At 47.3% G+C, this 21,684-nt stretch overlaps 1 protein-coding gene across 1 annotated transcript in view; it reads left to right on the top strand.

Moving 5' to 3' along the window:
* The first annotated feature begins 993 nt into the window (after positions 1-993).
* The window catches only part of PIK3R6 (phosphoinositide-3-kinase regulatory subunit 6), a 55,389-nt gene continuing 34,698 nt past the window's right edge, over positions 994-21,684 (top strand). The window contains exons 1-5 of the mRNA XM_034647278.1: positions 994-1,883; positions 3,152-4,617; positions 5,109-5,309; positions 5,963-6,085; positions 21,354-21,455. Of these exons, the coding sequence (XP_034503169.1) occupies positions 5,264-5,309; positions 5,963-6,085; positions 21,354-21,455 (271 nt within the window). The 5' untranslated portion in view covers positions 994-1,883; positions 3,152-4,617; positions 5,109-5,263. The remainder of the gene's footprint in view (positions 1,884-3,151; positions 4,618-5,108; positions 5,310-5,962; positions 6,086-21,353; positions 21,456-21,684) is intronic.

Raw genomic sequence — 21,684 nt, 5'->3', positions numbered from 1 at the left:
TATAATGAAAAGATATAAATTCACCAATAAATTGGCAATTTGCATAAGATGGAGAAGTTTCTCAGAAATACAATTTGTGAAAGAAATGGATTTCCTGGATAGGCAAATATATATTCAAGAAATGGAGACTATTCTTTTCTTAACTGGATTGGCAGCCAATCGTTCTTTTTGCTGCCTCCATACTTACGCACATTTCTGGATATCATAGAGTTGGAACCATGCAGTAACTACCCTTTCCAGATTGGCTCGTTCACTTAGCAATATGTATTTAATGTTCCTCCTTGTCTTTTCATGGCCTCACAGCTCTTTTCTTTTTGTTGCTGAATAGTATTCCATTTTATTGATGTGCCCTGGTTTGCTTCTTCACTCGCAGACTGAGGACATTTGGTTGATACCAGTTGTTGGCAATTATGAATAAATCTGATACAAACATTCATGTGCTGGTTTTTGTGCAGACATACGTTTTCAGCTCGTTTGAGTAAACACCAAGGAGTGCATTGTTCCATCATATGGTGTAAGTGTATTTAGTTCTTAAAAAAAAGCCAAGCTCTTCCGAAGTGGCTGTGCACTTTCTCATTCTTATCAAATGAATGAGAGTCCCTGTGGCTCCACATCTTCATTGCCATTTGGTGGCGTCATGGTTTTTTGGATTTTATCTATTCTAATGCGTACGTAGTGATGCTATCCGATCCGTTGTTTTTAATTTGCAAGTTCCTAGTAACTGTGATGTTCAGTATCTTTTCATGTGTTTTTCATGTGAATATCTTCTTTGGTGAGGTATCTCTTCAGACCTTTTGCCCATTTTTTTAATTGGGTTGTTTGTTTTCTTATTATTGAATTCTAAGAGCTCTTTGTATATTCTGGATATGAGCCTTTTTTTTTTTAAGATTTTATTTATTTATTTGACACAGAGACAGCCAGCAAGAGAAGGAAAACAAGCAGGGGGACTGGGAAAGGAAGAAGCAGGCTCCTAGTGGAGGAGCCTGATGTGGGGCTCAATCCCAGAATGCTGGGATTACGCCCCGAGTCAAAGGCAGACGCTTAACAACTGCACCACCCAGGCGCCCCTGGATATGAGTCTTTTATCAGATACATGTTTGACAAATATTGTTTCCCAATCTGTGTCTTGTCTTTTCATTTTCTTAACAGTGATGCCTTTTTCAGAGCAAATGGTCTTAGTTTTAATGACATCAATTTATTGATCTGTTCTCTTCTGGCAGCTTGGAGCTTCCTCTGCAGCCCTGAATGCACTGGTCTGTCATCATCCTCAGACCTCTCCCTGAGGTCCCTGACATCCAAGTCGTGCCTCCTCCAGGGGACCAGCTCTGCCACAACCCCTGGGGCAGGGAATGCCTGCCTTCCCTTCAGTCTGCTCAAAGCAGAGGCATTAGAGCTGTTTCCAGCCCCTTCACAGAGATGTGTGTGGACCCCACCCGCCTGGTGCCTGCCCAGGGCTTTGGACTCCCCTCCCCGTTGTCACACCCACCACCCCCTCCAGCACTGGGATCCAGCACTGTTGCTGGGGGTGGCAGGTGGGGGCTTCTCCCTCCTTTCCTATCTCTGAATCCCTCTATTTCCTCAACCCTGCCAGTAAAATCAGGGGAAAGGAAACCCGCTATCCTGGAGAGGCTGTCTTCACCCTCCCTCTGGGGGCAGAGACAGGCAGGGAGCAGACTATCCCTACCTGTGCCACTTTCTCTCTCTCTGTTCCTTGCAGCAGGCCCACGTGTGTCCCGGCTCAGACCACAGGCCCCTGTGTCTTGGTCTGCTCAGGCTGCCATCACAAACACCATAGAGTGGGCAGCTTAAACAAGAGAGGTTTACTTCTCACAGTCCGGAGGCTGGAACATCCAAGGTCAAGGTGCCGGCAGATTGTACGTCTGGTGAGACCCCACTTCCTGCTTTGCAGATGGTCACCCTTTCACTGTGTCTTCATGTGGTGGAGGGCAGAAGCTCTAGACAGTCTCTTCCTTTTCTTGGGGCACTGGGGCTCCGCCCTCATGACATCATCTAGACCGAATTACCTCCCAAAGTCCCCACCTCCTAATTACCATCACATTGGAGGGTCAACATATGAATTTGGGGTGGACCCAAACATTCAGTCCATAACACCCCTAGCTCTGCGTGTGTGGTCGCTGGAAGGGTGGCTGTGGCCACACCTGTCACCGGCCCACATGCCTCTCTGGCTCGGGGGGAGGGGGGGAGGAAACTGCCCGTTGGAGGGATCTCAGAAATTTAGGGCTTGGAAGGCTGAGTCTCCTAGTCCTTGCAACCTGACCAGGAAAATCCCCACTGAATGTCAAGCTCGCACAACATGAGATCTTAGCAAAGGCATACAACCTCTTTTCTGGTGCGCTTACTATCTCTCACACCGTTCTCACCAACCAGACAGCCGTTTGGTTTTGGGTGTTGTTAATGAGTTTGGGGGTATAAAACTGCAGTCGAGGGTCAGAAGGGAGGTATAGAGCTCTGAATGCACTGCTTTTTTAAACACTTTTTATTTGTTTATTTGAGAGAGAGAGAGCATGAGCATGGGGGAAGGGCAGAGGGAGAGGGAGCAGCTGAGCAGGGAGCCCAACGCGGGGCTCCATCCCAGGACCCTGGCATCATGACCCAAGCTGAAGACAGACGCTTAACCGACTGAGCCACCCAGGCGCCCCCTCTCAATGCACTTCTAAGAGGACTTTGCTTTGTGAAAAAATCTGGCGGGAGGAATCAGGACTGTGTATTTCAGAGTCACTGGGGGAGAGAAGAGAGAGCAGAAAATCCCCTCGCCCTACCCCAGCCCACCAGTCCAACAGCATGGAATGGACCAAGTGTGTCTGGACAACAGAAATGTCCACGGGAGATTTTTATTTTAAGTTTTCTTAACTTTTGATTTAAATTCCATGTAATTAACATACAGTGTAGTATTAGTTTCAGGGGCAGAATTTAGTGACGCATCACTGGCCTAGAACACCCAGTGCTCATTACATCACATGCCCTCCTAAATGTCCATCCCCCAGTTGCCCCATCCCCACTCCCCTCCCCTCCAGCAACCCTCAGTTTCTTTCCTATAATCAGGAGTCTCTTACGGTTTGTCTCCCTCTCTGCTTTCGTCTTATTCTATTTTGCCTTCCCTTCCCCTTTGTCCATCTGTTTTGTTTCTTAGCTTCCACGCATGACTGGCATCAAATGATATTTGTGTTTCCCGTGGAGGATTTTTAAATCGCTGGCTAAGAGATGTGTGCACACTTTTGCCGTCCTTGCCCTGGGATCTTCAGCGAGCTGTATATGGCTCATTGGGGTTTTCTGTGGGCAGACTCCTTAGAAAAGCACAAAAGCTGAGGAAGTCTGCAGTTGCTGCTTGAGCTTCCGGAGACAATTCCCGCAGAAGGTGGAGCTGGAGCAAGGGTGCAGGTGACCCTGGGTGTCTGGTATCCGAAGCAAGCAACCTTGAGTGACCTCAGTGCCCTGGTCATCCAGGGCGCCCCGATCCCTGCTCTGGTCCCTCTGCCACACCGTATCGAGGCGGTTTAATGTAATGTGTTTAAAAGTTAAAAATGTAATTTGTTTAAAACTCTTGGCTACTTAGTATTGGACAGACAATGATACAAAGTAGCTCCCTGAATAGAAGGGACTAGAGGAGGTCCTTGGTGCAGGTGGGAAACCTAGCCACCGTGCACCCGGAAAAGAGATGCAACCCTAAGAAGAGCATCTGGAGAGCCAGGACGTCACTGGAATCAGTCAAAAGGACAGTGTCGCCCTGCCTTGCTGATGGCAGGATGGTGCAAGGGACAGGTAGGGGCCCTCCGTCCTTCCTCTCCCCCTCTTCTTCCCTCCTCCTTGTTCCCGGCTGCCTATCACACAGCCCTGCCTTGCAGGGGACAGTTCTGGGGCTGTCCACGGTCACCAGGCAGCCTGTGGCTACCACACCCCGTACGCGGGCCAAGATGTTAGCTGTTGAAAGAGGAGAGCGCGGCCACAGGAGGCCCCATCAGCTTGTGATTTCCGATTCAGTTGGGCCGAAGCTGATAAGGAGAGGGGGCTGCCCACGAGGGCCACACTGGCTAGCTGCTGCTGAGTGCTGGTCTTGCAGGGGTGGAGTCCCTGGTCCTTATCCTGTCCTGCACTTACTCATTGCCCTCATTCGCTCCCCCCCGCCAGCCCGCCAGCCATTTGTTGTATTTAATGAGCCAAACATTCTCTTAACAGTCTCTTATCCTGGGACGGATAGCCAAATGAATAAGATCTAGCCTCTGCCTCCCCAGGACTTACTGGGGGAGGGTGGACGGACAAGGCAGCACTCAAAGACAGAGATACGAGAGAGAATATCATTCCAGTCACATGAGTGGGCACAGACAAGTACATATGGCAGGGAGACTGAGCCATGGAGCAAATCATCTTCCTCTCCTCCTCCTCCTCTGCCTTCTTCTTCTCTTCCTCCTCCTCGCCCTGCCCGTCCTCCTCCCCGTCCTCCTCCTTCTCCTCCTCCTTCTCCTCCTCTTCTTTCTTTAAATGTCCTTTTCTGCAGAGCCCACTCAAGCCCTGGCAGAAAAAAAGATCAGTCCCTTCTTTGGTTGCAAAGGAGAAACCCAAGCGACAGAAATCCAGCTCAAACCATCTTACTGAAAAAAGGTGGGCAAGAGAATGTATTGGATCGTATAGTTGAGCAATTAGAAGTAGATCCAGGCATCAGGGTTTCAGGCACGGCTGAATCCAGGCATTCAGATGGCGCTGTCAGCAATGCTTCTCTCTCCAGGACCATTTACCATTAGGCCAAACCAGTTGAGGGCACAGCGTCTGTGAGCTTTTCAAAGGCCTAGAAGTGTGTTGAATATTTCCCAAAATATTGCTTGGCTTCAAAGTGTGAGGGGAAAAAAAAAGAATGTGAGGGGCTAGCCAACAGGTCCATACCTTGGAGGTGATCTGCTCCGTGGCACTGCTCTCTCCTAATTGCCAAAGTCAGCAGGTGCTTTTGTTGTCCTCCTCATCTGTGTCCTCTCTGCAGTCTTTGACGTCGCTGACCACCGTGTCCTTGATACCCTCCCCTCACCCACCTTGCACTGCACTCCTCTGTCCTCTGGCCTCTCTGACTTGTGTCCTCACTCTTCTCTTCTGGAGCCTAGAGGAGGACTGAAGGGGACCCCACAGCACATGCTTCAGCCTGGAGCTCAGGGGCCGCCCAGACCACTACGGAGCTGCAGGTGTCCAAGATACCTGGGAAGGGTCACAGTGACGGGATAAAGCCTGGGCTTGGGGATCAAGGAACCACCAGGTCAAGATGCACCTTGCAAGTCACACCAAGGAGTCTGGCCATTCTCCTAAAGGTAACAGGGAGCCATCGAAGGCTGTACTGGGGGCGAAATGTGATCAGACTTGTGTTTCAGCACCAGAGAGGGGCCTTTGGCTGGGAGGTGGAGGCAGGATCAGGCTTTTACGGTCATTCAGGAGGAGGACGATGGTGGCCCGATGAAGTGACAGCTGAGAGGGTGGAAAAAGGGGATGATTTATGATGTAGGACTTAGCTCCATTTAGATGGAACCAGTGAGGGAGAGGGAGGCATTGAGGATGAGACCCAAGTTTCTGATTCTGAGATGAGGAGCAGAGAGGTGGGTTTGTGGGGGTTCAGGGGGTGGGGAAGAGAGCTTGGTTTGTTCACATTGAGTTGAAAATGCTGGATGACCCTCTGGCTGGCCGTGTCTGGGCAGGGACAGTGGGGCTGGTGTGTCCGGAGCTCAAGAGAGAGGTCCAGGCTCCCACCATCACAGCCGAGTCAGCACCAGTGGGGGACTCTATGAAGGTGCCCCCTCCTGCCCCCTCCAAAAACAGAAGCTCTGTGCCCGGGGGTGACCACAGAGTTTCTGCAGAAAGCAGTTCACTGCAGGATGTGCTCTGGGAGGAGCTTTGAAGGCCACGGGGAAGGGGAAGGAAGAGGAGGGGACAGAGCCAGGCCTGGGCGACACGGGGCCTTTCTCTGCAGATCTGGAGGCTGCCGTGGAGACTAAAGACATCGGGGTCTCCGGTGCTGGCAGCCTCCCTGGGCAGGACTGTGGGGAGCCAGTCAGCAGAAAGACTTCGGGAACCGAGTTCCTCCTGAACCAAGGTAGGTGCTGGCTGGGGTAAGGTGTCCAGGGAGGAGGCCAGGGGAGGCAGATCCAAGCAGAGCAGATGGAGGGGCCAGGAGGAGGGATGCTGAGTGGGAGCCCTCGAAGGGCCGAGGCGCCCCTGGCTCTTACGTACCCAAGCCTTTCAGAGAAGGGTTACCGAGATATGGTGACTGTTGGAGCACTGTGCCAAGTTAAGATCATTTAACTCATTTTCACAAGAAGGGACCCAGCACCCATGAGATGACCTCTTCTTTCCTCCCCGAATCCTGTAAGTGCCGATAATAATATAACCAACGACACACGCCCAGCACAGCAGAGTGCACTCATCAGCCCGCGGCTTCTCCCGAGCAGTCGGAGGTGGGCTGGATACGTGTTTTAATGCCTGCTTTATAGCTCAGAGAGATGAGGCAAGTTGCCAAGGGTTGCAGGGCGGGTAAGCAAGGCGCCGGACTCAGAGTCTGCCTTCTGGTCCCGTTCGCACCCCTTTGGGGACATCCTTGGTCCATCCCTCTCCCGGGGAGGCCGGTGACGATTGTGCTGGTCTGGCCGCTTCTCTCCGCACAATCAAGCATCTTCTACCTGTGCCACTGGAGCCAGAGGCCACGCAAGGCCAGGTCTCCGTGCTCGAGCAGCTGGCCAGCTGGTGTGGCGTTGAGACGCACCATGAGTGACCGACAGAAAGTAAAGGGCGTGAGGGCCCTGGGGAAGGTGAGGCAGGGTATGCAGGTGGCCTTGGGGTATGGGATCTGGGGGGCTGTGCAGGAGGTGGCTGTGAGCCTTGAGGGGCAGGGAGGGTCTGTGTGCAGAGGTGAGACGGCAGGCATCCCAGTGGGGAACAAGGTGTGCAAACCCACAGAGCAGGAGAGTGGATGCGGAGGAGGGGATTATGGGAAAGTGCAGCTAGCGACTCGGTTTGGCTGCTGGAGCATGGAGCCCATAGGGTTTTGCAGACGTGAGCCTGCTCTGTGCCTTCCCTTCCTCTAAGAGGCTCGTGAGCATCCTGTCGTTTAGTCCTGACAGCAGTCCTACGAGGTAGGCGCTATTATTCGCTCCCCTTTAAAGATCGAGAAACTGAGGCACAAAGGCTCTAAGCAACTAGCCCAAAAGGTCGCAGCAACAGAGAGGATTAGAACCCAGGCAGTCCAGCACCAAATGCCACCAGCCCAGCCACTTTTCCACACAGCCCCTCCCCGGGACGTGCTCCTTGGGTGACGTGGTGGCTCTGAATGTGGTCCCCGTGAGATTCCTCCCGGACTCCCTGCCCCCCCAACCCCGCAGAACAATACTCTCCTTCCCCCACCCCCACCCCCCAGACTGGCTCCCTCACATCCAGGTGTTTCCTCCTCAGCCAGGGGCAGACACAGTAGGGGAAACAGGCCTGCCTCATCCCCAGGGGACAGCAGGGAGCAGGGCCCCCACGTCCCGGCACCTCGAGAATCTAGAAAGCCCAAGTGGGCCTCTGGGGATGAGGGATGCTGGATGAGGTCTCCGAGCCCTGCTTTTCTACTGTGTGTCCACTGATCACATGCTCTGCACCAGAGAACCGGGTGTATTGTCTGGCAAGTATGACTTTCTCCATGGAGGCAAAGGCCAGAGTACTGGAAATAGCATCTGTCCCCAAAACTCGGGGTTCTGAGACAGCACTGGTGGGAGGAGAAGGAAGTGGGGCAGTGGTGGAGAGGTCCCGTTTCTCTGTGCCAGAGTCAGGGGTGGAGGACGGGTGGGCGGCAAGCTACTGTCTTGGGAAACTATGTCTTCATTCCTGGGTTGTAGGCCTAGAGGGCTGGCCGCAGGGAGGGTGCATGCTCGGTTCTGTGGCCAGCCTGGCCTAGGAGCCAGCAATGCGGGGGATTGGGGTGCCCGGGTGGGCATGGGATCATCAGAAGCCGGGGCCTTCTTTGCTGGGACACTGGCTCCGAGCCAGGCTTCCCCAGATCCTTCTCTGAACCCTGCTTCTTTGAGTCCTTCCTGTCCTTCCCACCCTGTCCTGCACCAGCCGTGGGCTGGGAACAGCAGCCCGGAACGGGCTCCCACGGGCTTCTTCCCACTGCGTTCTCTCTAGCCACCTCTGTGCTTCTGTGGGGGGTCCCAGGGCATGTTTCACTCCAAGGCAGGGACCAGCTGGTGTTTGCACCTGCTCTGAGGACTGTTTGTTGTGAACGTCTGCATTTAAGGAATAGTACCCTCTGAATCCCAACTCACTCATTCATCCTTCGTCTCTGATCTTGTCCCTCCGACAAGAATTGTGAAGCGCCTAAGATTTCCTCCTCCTTATAACTGTTCAGTTAGCCGGCCACAGTTTCACCAGCAGAAAACAGAAGGCTCTAGATTCCAAGATGAAGGACTTGGTGACTCAGGGCGTGACAAGCACGCGAGCGTCAGGTTGGAGCGTCTCAGGCAGATACAGCCCCGCTCGCTCCCGTGCCCCTCACAGGTGTCCACCCAGAGCTCACCTCCTTAGTGAGACCTCCCTGATTAACCTCTGGAGCCCCACATTCCCCTGCCAGGCCTTGTCCTTACAGCACTGACCGTCAGCTAATATACGACTTAATTCTTGAGACTGTCGTCCGTCCCCTGCGAGCTCACTACACGCCCAGTAGGATGAAGTCTTTATGAGAGCAGGTGTTTTTGTCTATTATAGATTATTGCGCTATCCCCAGGACCCGGAACAGTGTCTCATATCTAGAAGGGGCTAAATGAAAGAATGAGTGAGCGAATCCACCCATTTATTGGGTCCCCCACTGAAGACCTGGTTTTCCTACCCGTGTCTGCAGGACGGCGTCTGGCACACAGCAAGGCTCAGTAAAGGAGACACTGATTGAACACGGGGTGGGGGAGGGGGACAGGGTGAGAGGAGGCCCGCAGGGACTGGGGGGCTTCTCCCCCGTGGTGGGGGCTCACCCTGGGCTGCTTTCCCTGCTGCCTAAGCCCGCTGCCGGGAATCTTCCCGACTGGTGGCAGAGGCTGATGTATTCCTTTCCTGTGCGGTCACGTTCTTGTGACTGGGGGAGCTGGGAGAGGGCAGGGGCACGTGAGCGGAGCTCGGATGTGCCCTTGGCTTGGGCAGTGGCACAAAAGCCACAGTGGGACATGGCAGCCCGGGGTTGTCCAAGATGGGGTCTGACCCAGACTTCCATGCACAGGTGACAGAGCCCAGGGTCCTTCTCACAGCTGTGCCTGGGTCCCCTTCCCATGGGATGGTTGTCCCCTTCGCCAGCGTTCTGGGCATCAACACAGTCTTCGTTTCATGTGCCATTGATCCAACCAGCCGTGCCCCCACAGACTTGTTTCTGCTCCCTAGCCTGGGAGTGGTCGGGGACAGTGGCCTTGTCCTGTCTTCCTACGAGTGCCTAACGCTCATTCATTCAATGATATTTTTGGGGGGCCTTCTCCTGGTATAAGCAGCGTAAGGTAATGAGGACCTAGCAGTGAATAAAGAGTCCTGCCCTCATGGAACATTCTAGCAGAGGCAACCAGTCCATTCACAAACAGGACTCCATACATGGTGCCCGGAGAAGTGGAGAGAGGCACCCCATGGGTGTTTGTTGACTGACTCACACGGGCACCATTGGCAGCCCCAGTGCCCAGGTCACAAAAGCCATTCTTTTTTTTTTTTTAAAGCTTTATTTATTTATTTGAGAGAGAACACGAGGGCAGGGGAGGGGCAGAGGGCGAGGAGAGAGAATCTCAAGCACACTGTGCACCAAGCACAGAGCCTGACATGGGGCTCGATCCCACGACCCATGAGATCATGACCCAAGCCAAAACCAAGAGTCAGATGCTTACCCGACTGAGCCACCCAGGCATCCCTGAAAAGCCATTCTTTCTTAGCTGCTCCTGGAGCATTAGGACTGGAGACACAGCAGAGTTCGTGGATTGCTCATTGTCTGCCTCCAGGGGCCCCAGCAGCGGCATGAACAATGCCCCAGACCAGCTCCCAGGCACCAGGGACACTGGCCCCTCTGCACCTGCCTACGGCAGGGCACGCCCACGGGCTGTTGCCGGGCAGAACAGTGGACCCTGTCTTGCCAGATCTCCCCGGTATTCCTTTTACATAAAAGCTGGGAATCTGGATTTGTATGTGAAATACGACTTTTTAAGAGTTGGCCACAGATTCAGATCTTCTAAAGCTCTGGCTTCTTCTGGGGAGGGGAGCCAATGGCCCAGACGAGGGGTGGGGATGCTGGCTTTTCACTGTAGAGTGGTTTGAACCTTTTCCATTTACTGTTGGCATGGTTGTTCATCCAAAGGTGAATTTTATCAATCTATTAGGCAGAGCGTGTCACCGGGGCCACGGTGTGAATCTGTGAAATGGGTTCGTTGTCAGGCATGTTGTGGACATGGGTCCATGAGAGTGTCAGTGTGCTGATCACGGGCCAGGAGTACGGCAGCTAGGGCCACACCACCGTCCTTAAAAAGTCCATAAAAAGTCAGGGCCTCCAGTTCTAAGGGCAAGGACTGTGCCTTCTTTATTCATGGCCGAACTCCCACGCCCTTGCCCAGTTGCTCCCGCCTGGACTGGACCATGTTCCATAGATGCTCTGATTTGCTCCGCAATGTCAGTCACTCTGAATGCTGCCAGGAACTGGGAAGAAAGCCATGCGGCCTCTGAGCCGCCCAACTAGAGGTTCCATGTCTGTGGATGGAAGCTTCCCACTCTTTCCCTGGGTCTTATTTCTCAGGCTTTGTTTCTGTATCCTACCTACAAGATAATCCCATGTGCTTATCTGGCTTCCCAGCCTTCTGGAAGAGCAGAGGTGGCTGAGACAGGGCTGCTGCCAACCTGGGGAAGCCTATGTTGGAATTAGAAAGAAGTCTCCCCTCTGAGCAGACACATTACAGCAAGTGCCTCTTTGGACGGATGAATTACAAAACCTCGCCCTCCCTGGCAGGGGAGGATAACAAAAAGACCAGTGAAATGGTCGGCCTGATGGTAGCCCCCATTCACCCACTAGGTGCAAGGGACACCCCCACTGCTGAGACGGGAGGTGTCAGAAAGTGCGAGCCATTCAGGGTAGGATGGCTGCAGACAGCCCCTGAAATCTTCGGCGTGCAACAACGTGCAATGAGACCCTATGAGATTCATCGAGAAAACCTTCAGAGACCTGTTTCGGTGCTAAAACAGGCAAGCTTCATTTCCTAAGAAATGCATGTCATCGTGAAGCGAAGACAGAGGTGATGTTGATGCATTTTGAGAATGACTTCTGCTCCCTTCCATTTCCTGTCTGGGTGCAAGCTTGTCCCCTGAGGGCTCCCCCACCGCCTTATGGTCAACAGCCCCAAAGGACAGGAAATAGATTACAGAGGTCCCCTGCAGAGGAGCGGGGGGGCGGGGGTGCGCAAAGCGTCTCCAGCACCCTTGCAGCTAGATATATAAGCACTGAAGAAGCATTTGGTGAATGAATGAGCGAGCGAATGAATGAAGAGGAAAACGGATAAGGAGGCTTTCCGACATTGGTTGTTGGCGCTTTTTATGATTTTTACTTTCAGTTAAAGCCCCAACCAGCCCCAGCTTTGCGCCGTGTGTCCTGAGACACATGCATCTCTTTTAATCTGTCTCTTTGTGATTTCTTTTCCTTTGCGTCTGCTCAATATTCCTTACCCGCTGTTTCCACCTGGACAGACGCTTCCCTGTGTGTTCATTTCATTGTTACTACAGCAGAGGGTGCCCTGCAAGGTTCGGAGGTGGGAAAAGAAGGGGTGCAGAGGGCAAGGGAGGTGGCTGTAAGCTCATACCCCCAGTTGAGATCGAGCCCTAGCTCTGGTTTCATCGTTCATTAGCCACGTGATTTTTGGCAAGATACTTCACCTTTGTTCTCCAGAATGTTCATTCATTGTCCACTGGGCGTCAGCACAGCCGGAGCTGCTGGACACATTGCGATAGACGGGGGAGGGCCCAGTGTTTGCGGAGCTCACGTTCTAATGGGTAGCTGAGAAAATTAATCATTACACAGGAAAACTTCTGATACTGATAAATGCTATGAATAAAATAAAAGAGTGTGCTAGGGTATCACCTGGGGTGGGTGGGGGCATGTATTGTAGATAGATTGACCGGGAAAGGCCTCTCTAAGGAGGTGACATTTAAAATGAGACCTGAATATTGAGAAGGAGCTCGCTGTGGGGTAAGGTGGTCCAGGCAGAGGTGTGCAAAGGTCCTGAGGCAGGTCTGGGTCTGGCAAGTGTAACACAGCAAGCATGAGGTGAGAGCCTGCTGAGCAGAGGGAGAGGGAAAGGAGATGAAGGTGGAGAGCAGCACTGGGGCCAGACGAGGGAAGATTTAGGCAGGGTGAGGAATGGGGAGTTATTCTAAGATCTAAGAGAAGCCATTGGAGGGCTTTAATCAAGGACTGGGTTGTAGGGAAAGAGTGGATGCAGGGGGACTTATTGGGGGAACGGCCACAATCTGAGCAAGAGGTGATGATGGCAGCTTGGCCCCAGTGCATTGGGTAGAGATTATCACGATCATTCTTTTTTTTTTTTTTTTTTTTTTTTTTTTAGATTTTATTTATTTATTTGACAGAGACAGAGACAGCCAGCGAGAGAGGGAACACAAGCAGGGGGAGTGGGAGAGGAAGAAGCAGGCTCATAGCAGAGGACCCTGACGTGGGGCTCTCCCATAACGCCGGGATCACGCCCTGAGCCGAAGGCAGACGCTTAACCGCTGTGCCACCCAGGCGCCCCTATCACGATCATTCTTAACCATAGCTAATAGACGGGGAGCTGGGAGTCCAACGTCCTGGGTCCCACTTGGGTAGTTTCTCTTGGCCTCCCTGCACACTGGGTCTGGAGTCAGGGTCTGTCCTGTCCCCACTGTGTGGTGGCTCTGACCGCCCCACATTGCCATTTCCCGCTCCTACCCCCAAACTGGGACATCCCGGGGTCAGCCACACGCTCTCATCCATGGTTGGATTTTCAGGTTTGCGTTTTCACAATTCCTTCAGATTTCAATGTCTAACTCTCACCTGCAAAAACATGCCACGGAGCCTTTCCAGAAAGAATGAGCAGCATGAATGCTCACACATTCCTCTGTCTGGTGGAGTTTGGGGTTTCCACACCCAGCCCTTCTTCAAAATTTTGTCGTGGAACAGTTTGACATTCTACCCGGCACTCTGGGGCGCCCATCCCACCAAGGGGGAGGCTGCAGCTCCGAGAGGACAGTGACAAGTCACACAGGTGCCCAGGAAGGGAGAGAAGAGCAATTACTTTAATAGTTTAATCTTCTTTTTTTTTCTTAAGTTACCCTGCTTTGAAGTTACACACACAGGGCAACGTGATGGCAGTTGCCCTAAGTGGGGAGGTGGGCTCGCAGGTGTCCGTTTTATTGTTAGGTTTCATGACGTACATATATGTTAGCTCGCTGTTGGGTGCCGCAGTTTCATAATAAAAATAAAGTCGGAAGACGTAGAAAAGCATTATGATGAAAATTACCTGTGATTCCAGTGCCTGTGGGTAAGTGATATCACACACACACAGAAGTATAAACAGACACAAGTAAAGGTAAACAGGGGAACGCTGAATAAGGAGGTTTGATGTTGACGTCCTGGTTATGCTACCATCCCGTGGTTTCACAAGATGCTATCACTGAGCAGACCGGGGAAAACATACTTGAGATCTCTTCTTACCACTGCATGTGAATCTGCAATGATCTCAAAATGATCTGCAATGATCTTCAAAAAGACAACAGCTCTTTTTTTTTTCAAACATAACTACAATACTGTTATCTCCCTCCCCGCAAATTTCTGTAGGGTTTACATTCCCACGTGTCTCTAGTGTAGTGGTTTTTGTAATGGTTTGAATTGAGATCTAAACAAGATTCACACGTCGTCTTGGTTGATAAAGTCTCTTCAGTCCCTATGAATTTGTAGCCGCCCTGCCACCCCAACACCATTCATTTCCATGAGTGTTCTCGCCACCACCCCATCTTCCTTGCAATTAATTTGTTAAAAGAGAACAGGGTGTGTGTCCTGTGACTGTTTTTGCTGTATCTTCTTTTAACCCATGTATAGACTGATGTGACCACCACCACAATCAGGAGACAGAGCAGTTCCATCACCCCAGAAAGTTCCCTCTTGCCCCTCTGTAGTCAACCCCTCTCCTTCTCCCAACCCCTTATAACCACTGAACTATTTTTTGACCCTATAGTTTTTTCTTTTCTAGAATGTCCTGTAAATGGAAACATATAGCATGTAACCTTTTGAGTCTCCCTTCTTCCACTCCGCATGAGATTCACACAAGTGTTGTATGTAACAATAGTTCATCTCTTTGTATCAGCGACTATCCCACTGAATGAATGTATCAGTTTGCTTATCCATTCACCCTTGAAGACATTAGGTTGTTTCCAGTTTGGGGCAGTTATGAACAGAGCTGGGATACATACCCACGTACAGGCTTTTGGGTGAAGCTGCATTCTTCTGCAGGAAATTGTTCTGACTAGGAGTTCAGGATCACACAGTAAATGATGTTTAACTTAATGAGAAGTTGCCAGACTGTTTTCCAGAAGGGCAGTGCTGTTTGGCATTCCCACCAGTAATGTGTGAGCATTCCTGTTCCTCCACATGCTCTCCAGTGTTTTGTATTGTCACCACTAAATTTTGGTAATTCTGATGGTGTATGGTGGTATCTCCCGGTTTTAATCTGCGTTTCACTGATGACTAATTACATGCATTTTTTTCTCGTGTGTACTTGCCATCCACATATCTTTTTGGATGAACTGTTTAAATAATTATTTTTCCTGCCTGGGGATATTACTTGTTTTCTTAATATTGAGTTTTGAGAGTTCTTTATATGTCCTGGATGCAAGTTCTTTGTCAGATATGTGATTTGAAAATATTTTCTCCAAGTTTGTACTTTGCCTTTTCATTTTCTTCTTTTTTTTTTTTTAATTTATTTATTTGACAGAGAGAGAGAGAGTGAGAGAGGGGACACAAGCAGGGGGAGTGGGAGAGGGAGAAGCAGACTCCCCACTGAGCAAGGAGCCTGATTGTGGGACTCGATCCCAGGACCCTGGAATCATGACCTGAGCTGAAGGCAGACCCTTAACTGTCTGAGCCACCCAGGCTTCCCTGCCTTTTCATTTTCTTAAAGCTACTTTTTGCAAAGCCCAAGTTTTTAATTTTGGCAAAGTCCAATTTATGAATTTTTTCCTTTATGGACCATGCTTTTGGTATCAGATCTAAGAATTCTCTCTAACCCAAGGTCACAAAGACTCTTCCCTATGTTTTCTTCTAAGTCTTCATAGTTTTACCTTTTACATTCAGATCTGTGATACATTTTAAGTTCACTTTGGTTTGAGGTGTGGCTTTGGGTTTTTTGCATGTAGATGATAGATTGATTGTTCCAGACCATTTGTTGAAAAGATTTATCCTTCCCCCGTTGACTTGTCTTTGCAGCTTTGTAAAAAATCAGTTGACTGTTTTGGTGTACGTCTGTTTCTGGACATTCTGTTCTGTTCCTTGGATCTGTGTCTACTCCTACACTAATAATTTTATAGTTGTTCTTAAAATGGGGAGATTTGGCTATTTCAGTTCTTAGAAATTTTAGGATCTGTGTATCTTCTATCTACAAAAGAAATCTGGTATTTTTATTGGAATGACATTAAATCTATACATCAATTGGGGAGAATTGACATCTCAGCTGTATTGGGTCCTCCAGATCATAAACAGTGTGTGCCTCCATTTTTTCTGGTGTTCTTTGATTTCTTTTTTTTTTTTTAAGATTTTATTTATTTATTTGACAGAGAGAGACAGCCAGTGAGGGGGGAAACACAAGCAGAGGGAGTGGGAGAGGAAGAAGCAGGCTCCTAGCAGAGGAGCCCGATGCGGGGCTCGATCTCAGGACTCCGGGATCATGTCCTGAGCCAAAGGCAGACGCTTAACGACTGTGCCACCCAGGCGCCCCTGTTCTTTGATTTCTTGAATCAGCATTTGTGATTTTCATCGGACAGATCCTACACGTTTTGTTAGCTTTATTTCTCTTTTTTAAAAGTAATTCTGTCTTTTTTTTTTCTTTTGGGGCTATTTTAAATAGCATTGTGTTTTAAATTTTGGTCTCCAGCTGTTCATTTTTAGCATATATAGTTATGCCTGATGTTGCATACTGACATTATGTCCTATGATCCTGGCAAACTCACATGTTAGTTCTAGATTTTTTTTTGTAGGTTCTTAGGGATTTTCTATGGATACTTGTTATCTGTGAATAAGGTTGTGTTATTTGCAAATAGTTTTATTTCTTCCTTTCCAATCTATACACCTCTTTTCCTTTCTTTTTTCTTTCTTTTTTTTTTTTTTACTTTTTTTTCTTTGTCTTATTACACTGGTTTCCAATATTATGTTGATTTGTTGAATAGAAGTGGTGAGAGTGAATGTCCTTCCCTTTTCCTAATCTTTGAGGGGAGCTACTCAGTTTTTTTGTTGTGTTTTGTTTTTGTTTTTTTACTATTATGTATGAGAGTTGGGAGGTTTTTCAGTAAAGGCCTTTATCACATTAATGAAGTTCCCTTGTATTCCTAATTTATTCGAAGTTTTTATCATGAATGTTAAAATTTGTCAAATTTTTTTTTAAAGATTTTATTTATTTATTTGACAGAGATAGAGACAGCCAGCAAGAGAGGGAACACAAGCAGGGGGAGTGGGAGAGGAAGAAGCAGGCTCATAGCGGAGGAGCCCGATGTGGGACTCGATCCCATAACGCCGGGATCACTCCCTGAGCCGAAGGCAGAAGCTCAACCGCTGTGCCACCCAGGCGCCCCTGTCAAATGTTTTTACTGCATCAATTAATAGGAGCATATGGCTTTTCTTTTTCAGTCTTTAATATAATAGATTACACTGACTTTCAAATATTGAACCCCATAGGTAAACCCCATCAGGTTGTTATGCATTTTCTTTTTGTATATTGCTGGTCTTAGTTTGCTAATATTTTGTTCAGAATTTTTTTCATATATGTTTATAAGGGATATTGGCCTATTTTCTTTTCTTGTACTATTTTGTCTGGCTTTGATATCAGGAGAGTGCTAGACTCCTAAAATGAGTTGGGAAATGTTAACCTACTTATTTTATTTTGGGGGCCTGTGGATTATTTAGAAATGTGTTGTTTAATATCCCAGTATTTGGAGATTTTTAAATTATCTTTGTTACCGATTTCAAGTTTAATTTCATTATGATCAGCAAACTTACTTTGTATAATCCAGTTATTTTAAATTTATTAAGGTTTGTTTTATAACCAAGGGTATTGTCTATCTTGGTGAATGTCTCATGTGCACTTGAAAGGAATTCATATTCTGCTATTGTTGTGTGTAGTGTTCTATAAATGCCAGTTAAATTTAGTTGGTTGATAGTATTATTCAATTTTTCTATGTCCTTCCTGATTTTCTGTCTGCTGGTTCTATCAATCACTGAGAGAGGACTGTTAATATCTCCAACTGTAATTGTGAATTTGCCTACTTTTAATTTAGTTGTATTAGTTTTTCCTTTGTGTATTTTGAAACCCTGTTTTTAGGTGCATACGTGTTTAGGATTATTATAGCTTCTTCGTGAATCCTTTTACCATTATGAAATGTAATAAGAAGCTTATTCCTGGTAATTTTCCTTGCTCTGAAATCTACTTCGTCTCATATTAATACAGCTACTTCAGCATTCTTTTGATTAATATTCAGTAGTATTTTTTTTCTGTTCTTTTTCTTACCTACGGCATTATATTTAAAGTAAATTTATTGTAAACAGCAGAGCTGGTTCTGTTTTTTTTTTTTTAATGCTGACAATCTATGTCTTTTAATTGGTGTGTTTAGACCATTTACTTTTAATATAATTATGATATGTTTTTATTCAGGTCTACCACTTTCTTATTCGTCTTCTGTTAGTTATTTCTGGGTTTTGTTCCTCTGATAGAGGGAGGAAGGCATTAAGGATTCTTTCCATACCCTTGGAACTATAGTTCCTCTAGTCAGAGGGAAGAATTTCCCTTTTTCGGAATTTTAGGCACCTGCCTGGCCATCACTGCCATCACTGTTGCTGCTATTGCTATTACAAGATTGCCTGGGGTATGTGGAAGGAGAAGTTGCAAAAGAAATCTCTCCAATCCTTTGGGGACCCTTTTCTTGATCCTCAGACCAGAAAGAGAAGGCTTTTCTTCTAGCTCTTTCTGTCTGACCTAAGTGTGCACTTGTGAGTGTCAGGCTGTCTTTGTGTCCAGGCCAGGGTATAATGGGGAGGGGGGAAGTGCAGAAAACTCATTGCCAGATTGTTCACATACTGGTTTTCTTCCCCATTCTGCCTGATACCATTTACTTTTCGGAATCCTCAGATAGCTGTTCCATGCATATCATCCAGAATTTTTAGTTGTACTGAGTGGGAGACTTACAGCGGAGTGTACTTCATGTTAACCAGAACTGGGACTTCCAATGTCACATTTTGATGTTTAGTTTTTCCTGACTTTTTACAATGCATCTGAGCAAACTTAGAAATATACTTTTTAAAATTAATGTATTAGAAATGTGTTAGCTGTCTTGTTACCTAGTGTTTAAAATGAATACTTCTGAAAATCTTTTCAATTCAGTAAATGTAGATAAACATCATCATTTTTATGTCTGCTTAGCATTTCATTGCACAAGTAACTTTAATTTGCTTAATTGACACTTTGTAGTTGGACCTTCAAGTTTCTTCTGTTTTTCTCCCTTTATAAACAATGTTCCAATGGACATTGTCGTACACCTTCCTTATGCATTTGTCTAATTATTTCCTTAGGATAAATTCCTAATACTGGAGTTGCTTGGACAAAAAGTATACACATTTTGGGGGTACCTGGATGGCTCATTCAGTTAAGCATTTGCCTTCAGCTCAGGTCATGACCTCAGGGTCCTGGGAACGAGCCCCGCATCGGGCTCCCTGCTCAGCAGAGAGCCTGCTTCTCCCTTTCTCTCTGCCTGCCACTCTGCCTACTTGTGCTCTCTCTCTATCTCTCTGTCAAATAAACAAATAAAATCTTAAAAAAAAAAAAGTACACACATTTTGAATTTTGATGTTTATTGCCCAGCTACCCTCCAGAAAAGCTATACCAGTTTCTGCTCTCACCAATTAAGTACAACAGAACAAAATTTTCCATATCTTCAGCAACAGTTGTTGTTTTTATCTTTTCTAATCATTGCCAATGGTATATCACATTTTAATATTCCTTCCTATGATTGTCACGTACCTAGAATTATTCCGAATACATTATGATTTTAGTTCATTGAATTTGATCAGTGATATTTATTTTCTACTTTTAATATTTTTTTTGTTGTGGTAAAAGATACATATCATAAAATTTTCCACTTTAGCCATTTTAAAGTGTACAGATTTGGTGTCATTAAGTACATTCACAACGTTGTACAATCACCGCTGTCCTTTTCCAGAACTTTTTCATCATCTCTGTACCCACTGGTAATAATTCCCCATTCCTCCTCCCCATAGCTGCTGGTAACCTCTGTTACACTTTCTGTCTCTGTAAATCTGCCTATTGTAAGTGCCTCACATAAATAGAATCAAGTAATATTTGTCCTTTCAGCCTGACTTATTTCACTTAACATGATGTTTTCAAGGCTCTTCTGTGTTGTGAGCATGTGTCTAAAGTTCATTCCGTTTTAAGGTTGAATAATTTTCCATTGTGTAGATATGCCATATTTTGTTTACCCATTCTTCTGTTATGGACGTTCTGAGTATTTCCAATTTTTGGCTATTTTGAATAATGCTGCTATGAACATTGATACACAAGTATCTGTTAGAATCCCTATTTTCAATTCTTTTGGGTATTTACCTAGTCATGGAATTACTGGGTCCTGTGGTAAATCTGTGTTTAACTTTTTGAGGAATCACTGCACTCACTTCCACCATAACTGCACCATTTTGAATTCCAACCAGCAACACACCAAGTCTAATTTCTCCACATCCTTGCCAACACTCGTTATATTCTGTTGTTTTCTTTTTTAAATAGCTGTCCCAGTGGGTGTGGAGTGCTTCATCCATTTTTTAAACTATCTTTATGAGATTTTTGCTATCAAGAATAAGTTGACTTTTTCAGAGAATCTTTCCTTCTTTCTCTATGCTTTTGAACAGTTGAAATAGCTTAATATGTTCCTTCACTGGTTTGAGAGAACTTATCAGAGGAACCATCTGAGACATATATCACCTTTTTTAAAAGAAATTTACTTATTTTAGAGAGAGAGAGGGCATGCGCATGAGTCGGGGAGGAGCAGAGGGAGAACAAGAAAGAAAGGAAGAGAATCTCAAGCAGGCTCCGCACTGAGTGCAGAGCCTGATGCGGGGCTCGATCTCATGACCCTGAGATCACAACCTAACCCGAAACCAGGAGTGGGTCACTTAGCCAACTGAACCACCCAGGCGCCCTGACATATATCATTATTTAAGAGCTAATTCTTTGACAGCTGTCTTTATTTCTTCACTGATCACTCACATAAGCAGTTTTCCGAACTCTTCTGGAGACTTTTGTGTCATTTTTATTTCCCTGGAAAACCAAGTATGAGATATAGGGTTCATATTTTTTTTTTGCTATAAATAAACGTATATCTCCTATCATATATATGTACATCTATGGTATATATGTATGTTATCTTTTCTAATCATTGCAAGTGGTGTATCACATTTTAATATTCATTTCTATGATTATCAATAGACTGCAATTTATTCAGAGCACATTATATTTTATTCCATTGAGTATATATGACATTTACCATTCCTGATATTTTCTTATTGTTCTCTCTCTCTCTCTAAATTACCTTTCTCAGGTATTTTTATTCATTTTTTCTTGGATTTGTTCAGAGTTCCTCTGCTTTTCAGTTGTGGGGCTTGTTGCTCTGGGAAGCAGGCTTTGGGGGTCCCTCCACCTGGGGTCCTGGTGGGGCAGCCGAGGGTCACGACTGAAAGCATGCTTTTGAGAGCCAGATAATCAGAGTTCAGTGCTCAGTCCTTTACTTGCCAGCTATTTGACTTTGAATTGTTATTTAACCTCTCCGTGCTTCAATTTCCACAATCCGTAGAATGGGCAAGAAGATAGTACCTACTTTATAAGGTTAATACAAATATTAAAAAGTTAATCGTTTTTAAGTGTTTAGAAGAATGCCCGGCACGTAGCCAGCACCATAGAAGAATTTCTTAAATAAATCTAGGCTTTCCTCCAAGGCGCTAGAAGCCTAGGTCCCCTAGGAGCCTCTCCATTCCCCCAAACATACTTTCTGTACCTTCCCACCACTTACGCTAACTGCCTCTTATTTTGCAGAACCACCCCTGTGCAGAAAATCAACCACTTTACTTTCCGTTCTGCTGCCTGAGACAACCACATCCCCCTCACACATACCCCAGGCTCCCATGGAGAGCTCAGGTCAGTATGATCGGGGGCCAAGGGGTCTGGTGCACCCGGCTGTATCACGGGGAAGGCCTCCCTCGCAAGGGAGAAGGCCCCCAGGGCAAGCAGGACCACCTTCACCTTCACCCAGACCCCCAACTCAGCTGCGCAAATGTGCGGACATCCACACACTCGTATGAGCCCCAGGTGCTTGCAGTCACTGAGCTGGACACTGGGGATAACAACAAAAATAGCCAAGATCTAT

Source organism: Ailuropoda melanoleuca, chromosome 17 (assembly GCF_002007445.2).
Source record: "Ailuropoda melanoleuca isolate Jingjing chromosome 17, ASM200744v2, whole genome shotgun sequence".
NCBI lineage: Eukaryota > Metazoa > Chordata > Mammalia > Carnivora > Ursidae > Ailuropoda > Ailuropoda melanoleuca.
This window is presented reverse-complemented; position numbering and strand designations above follow the sequence as displayed.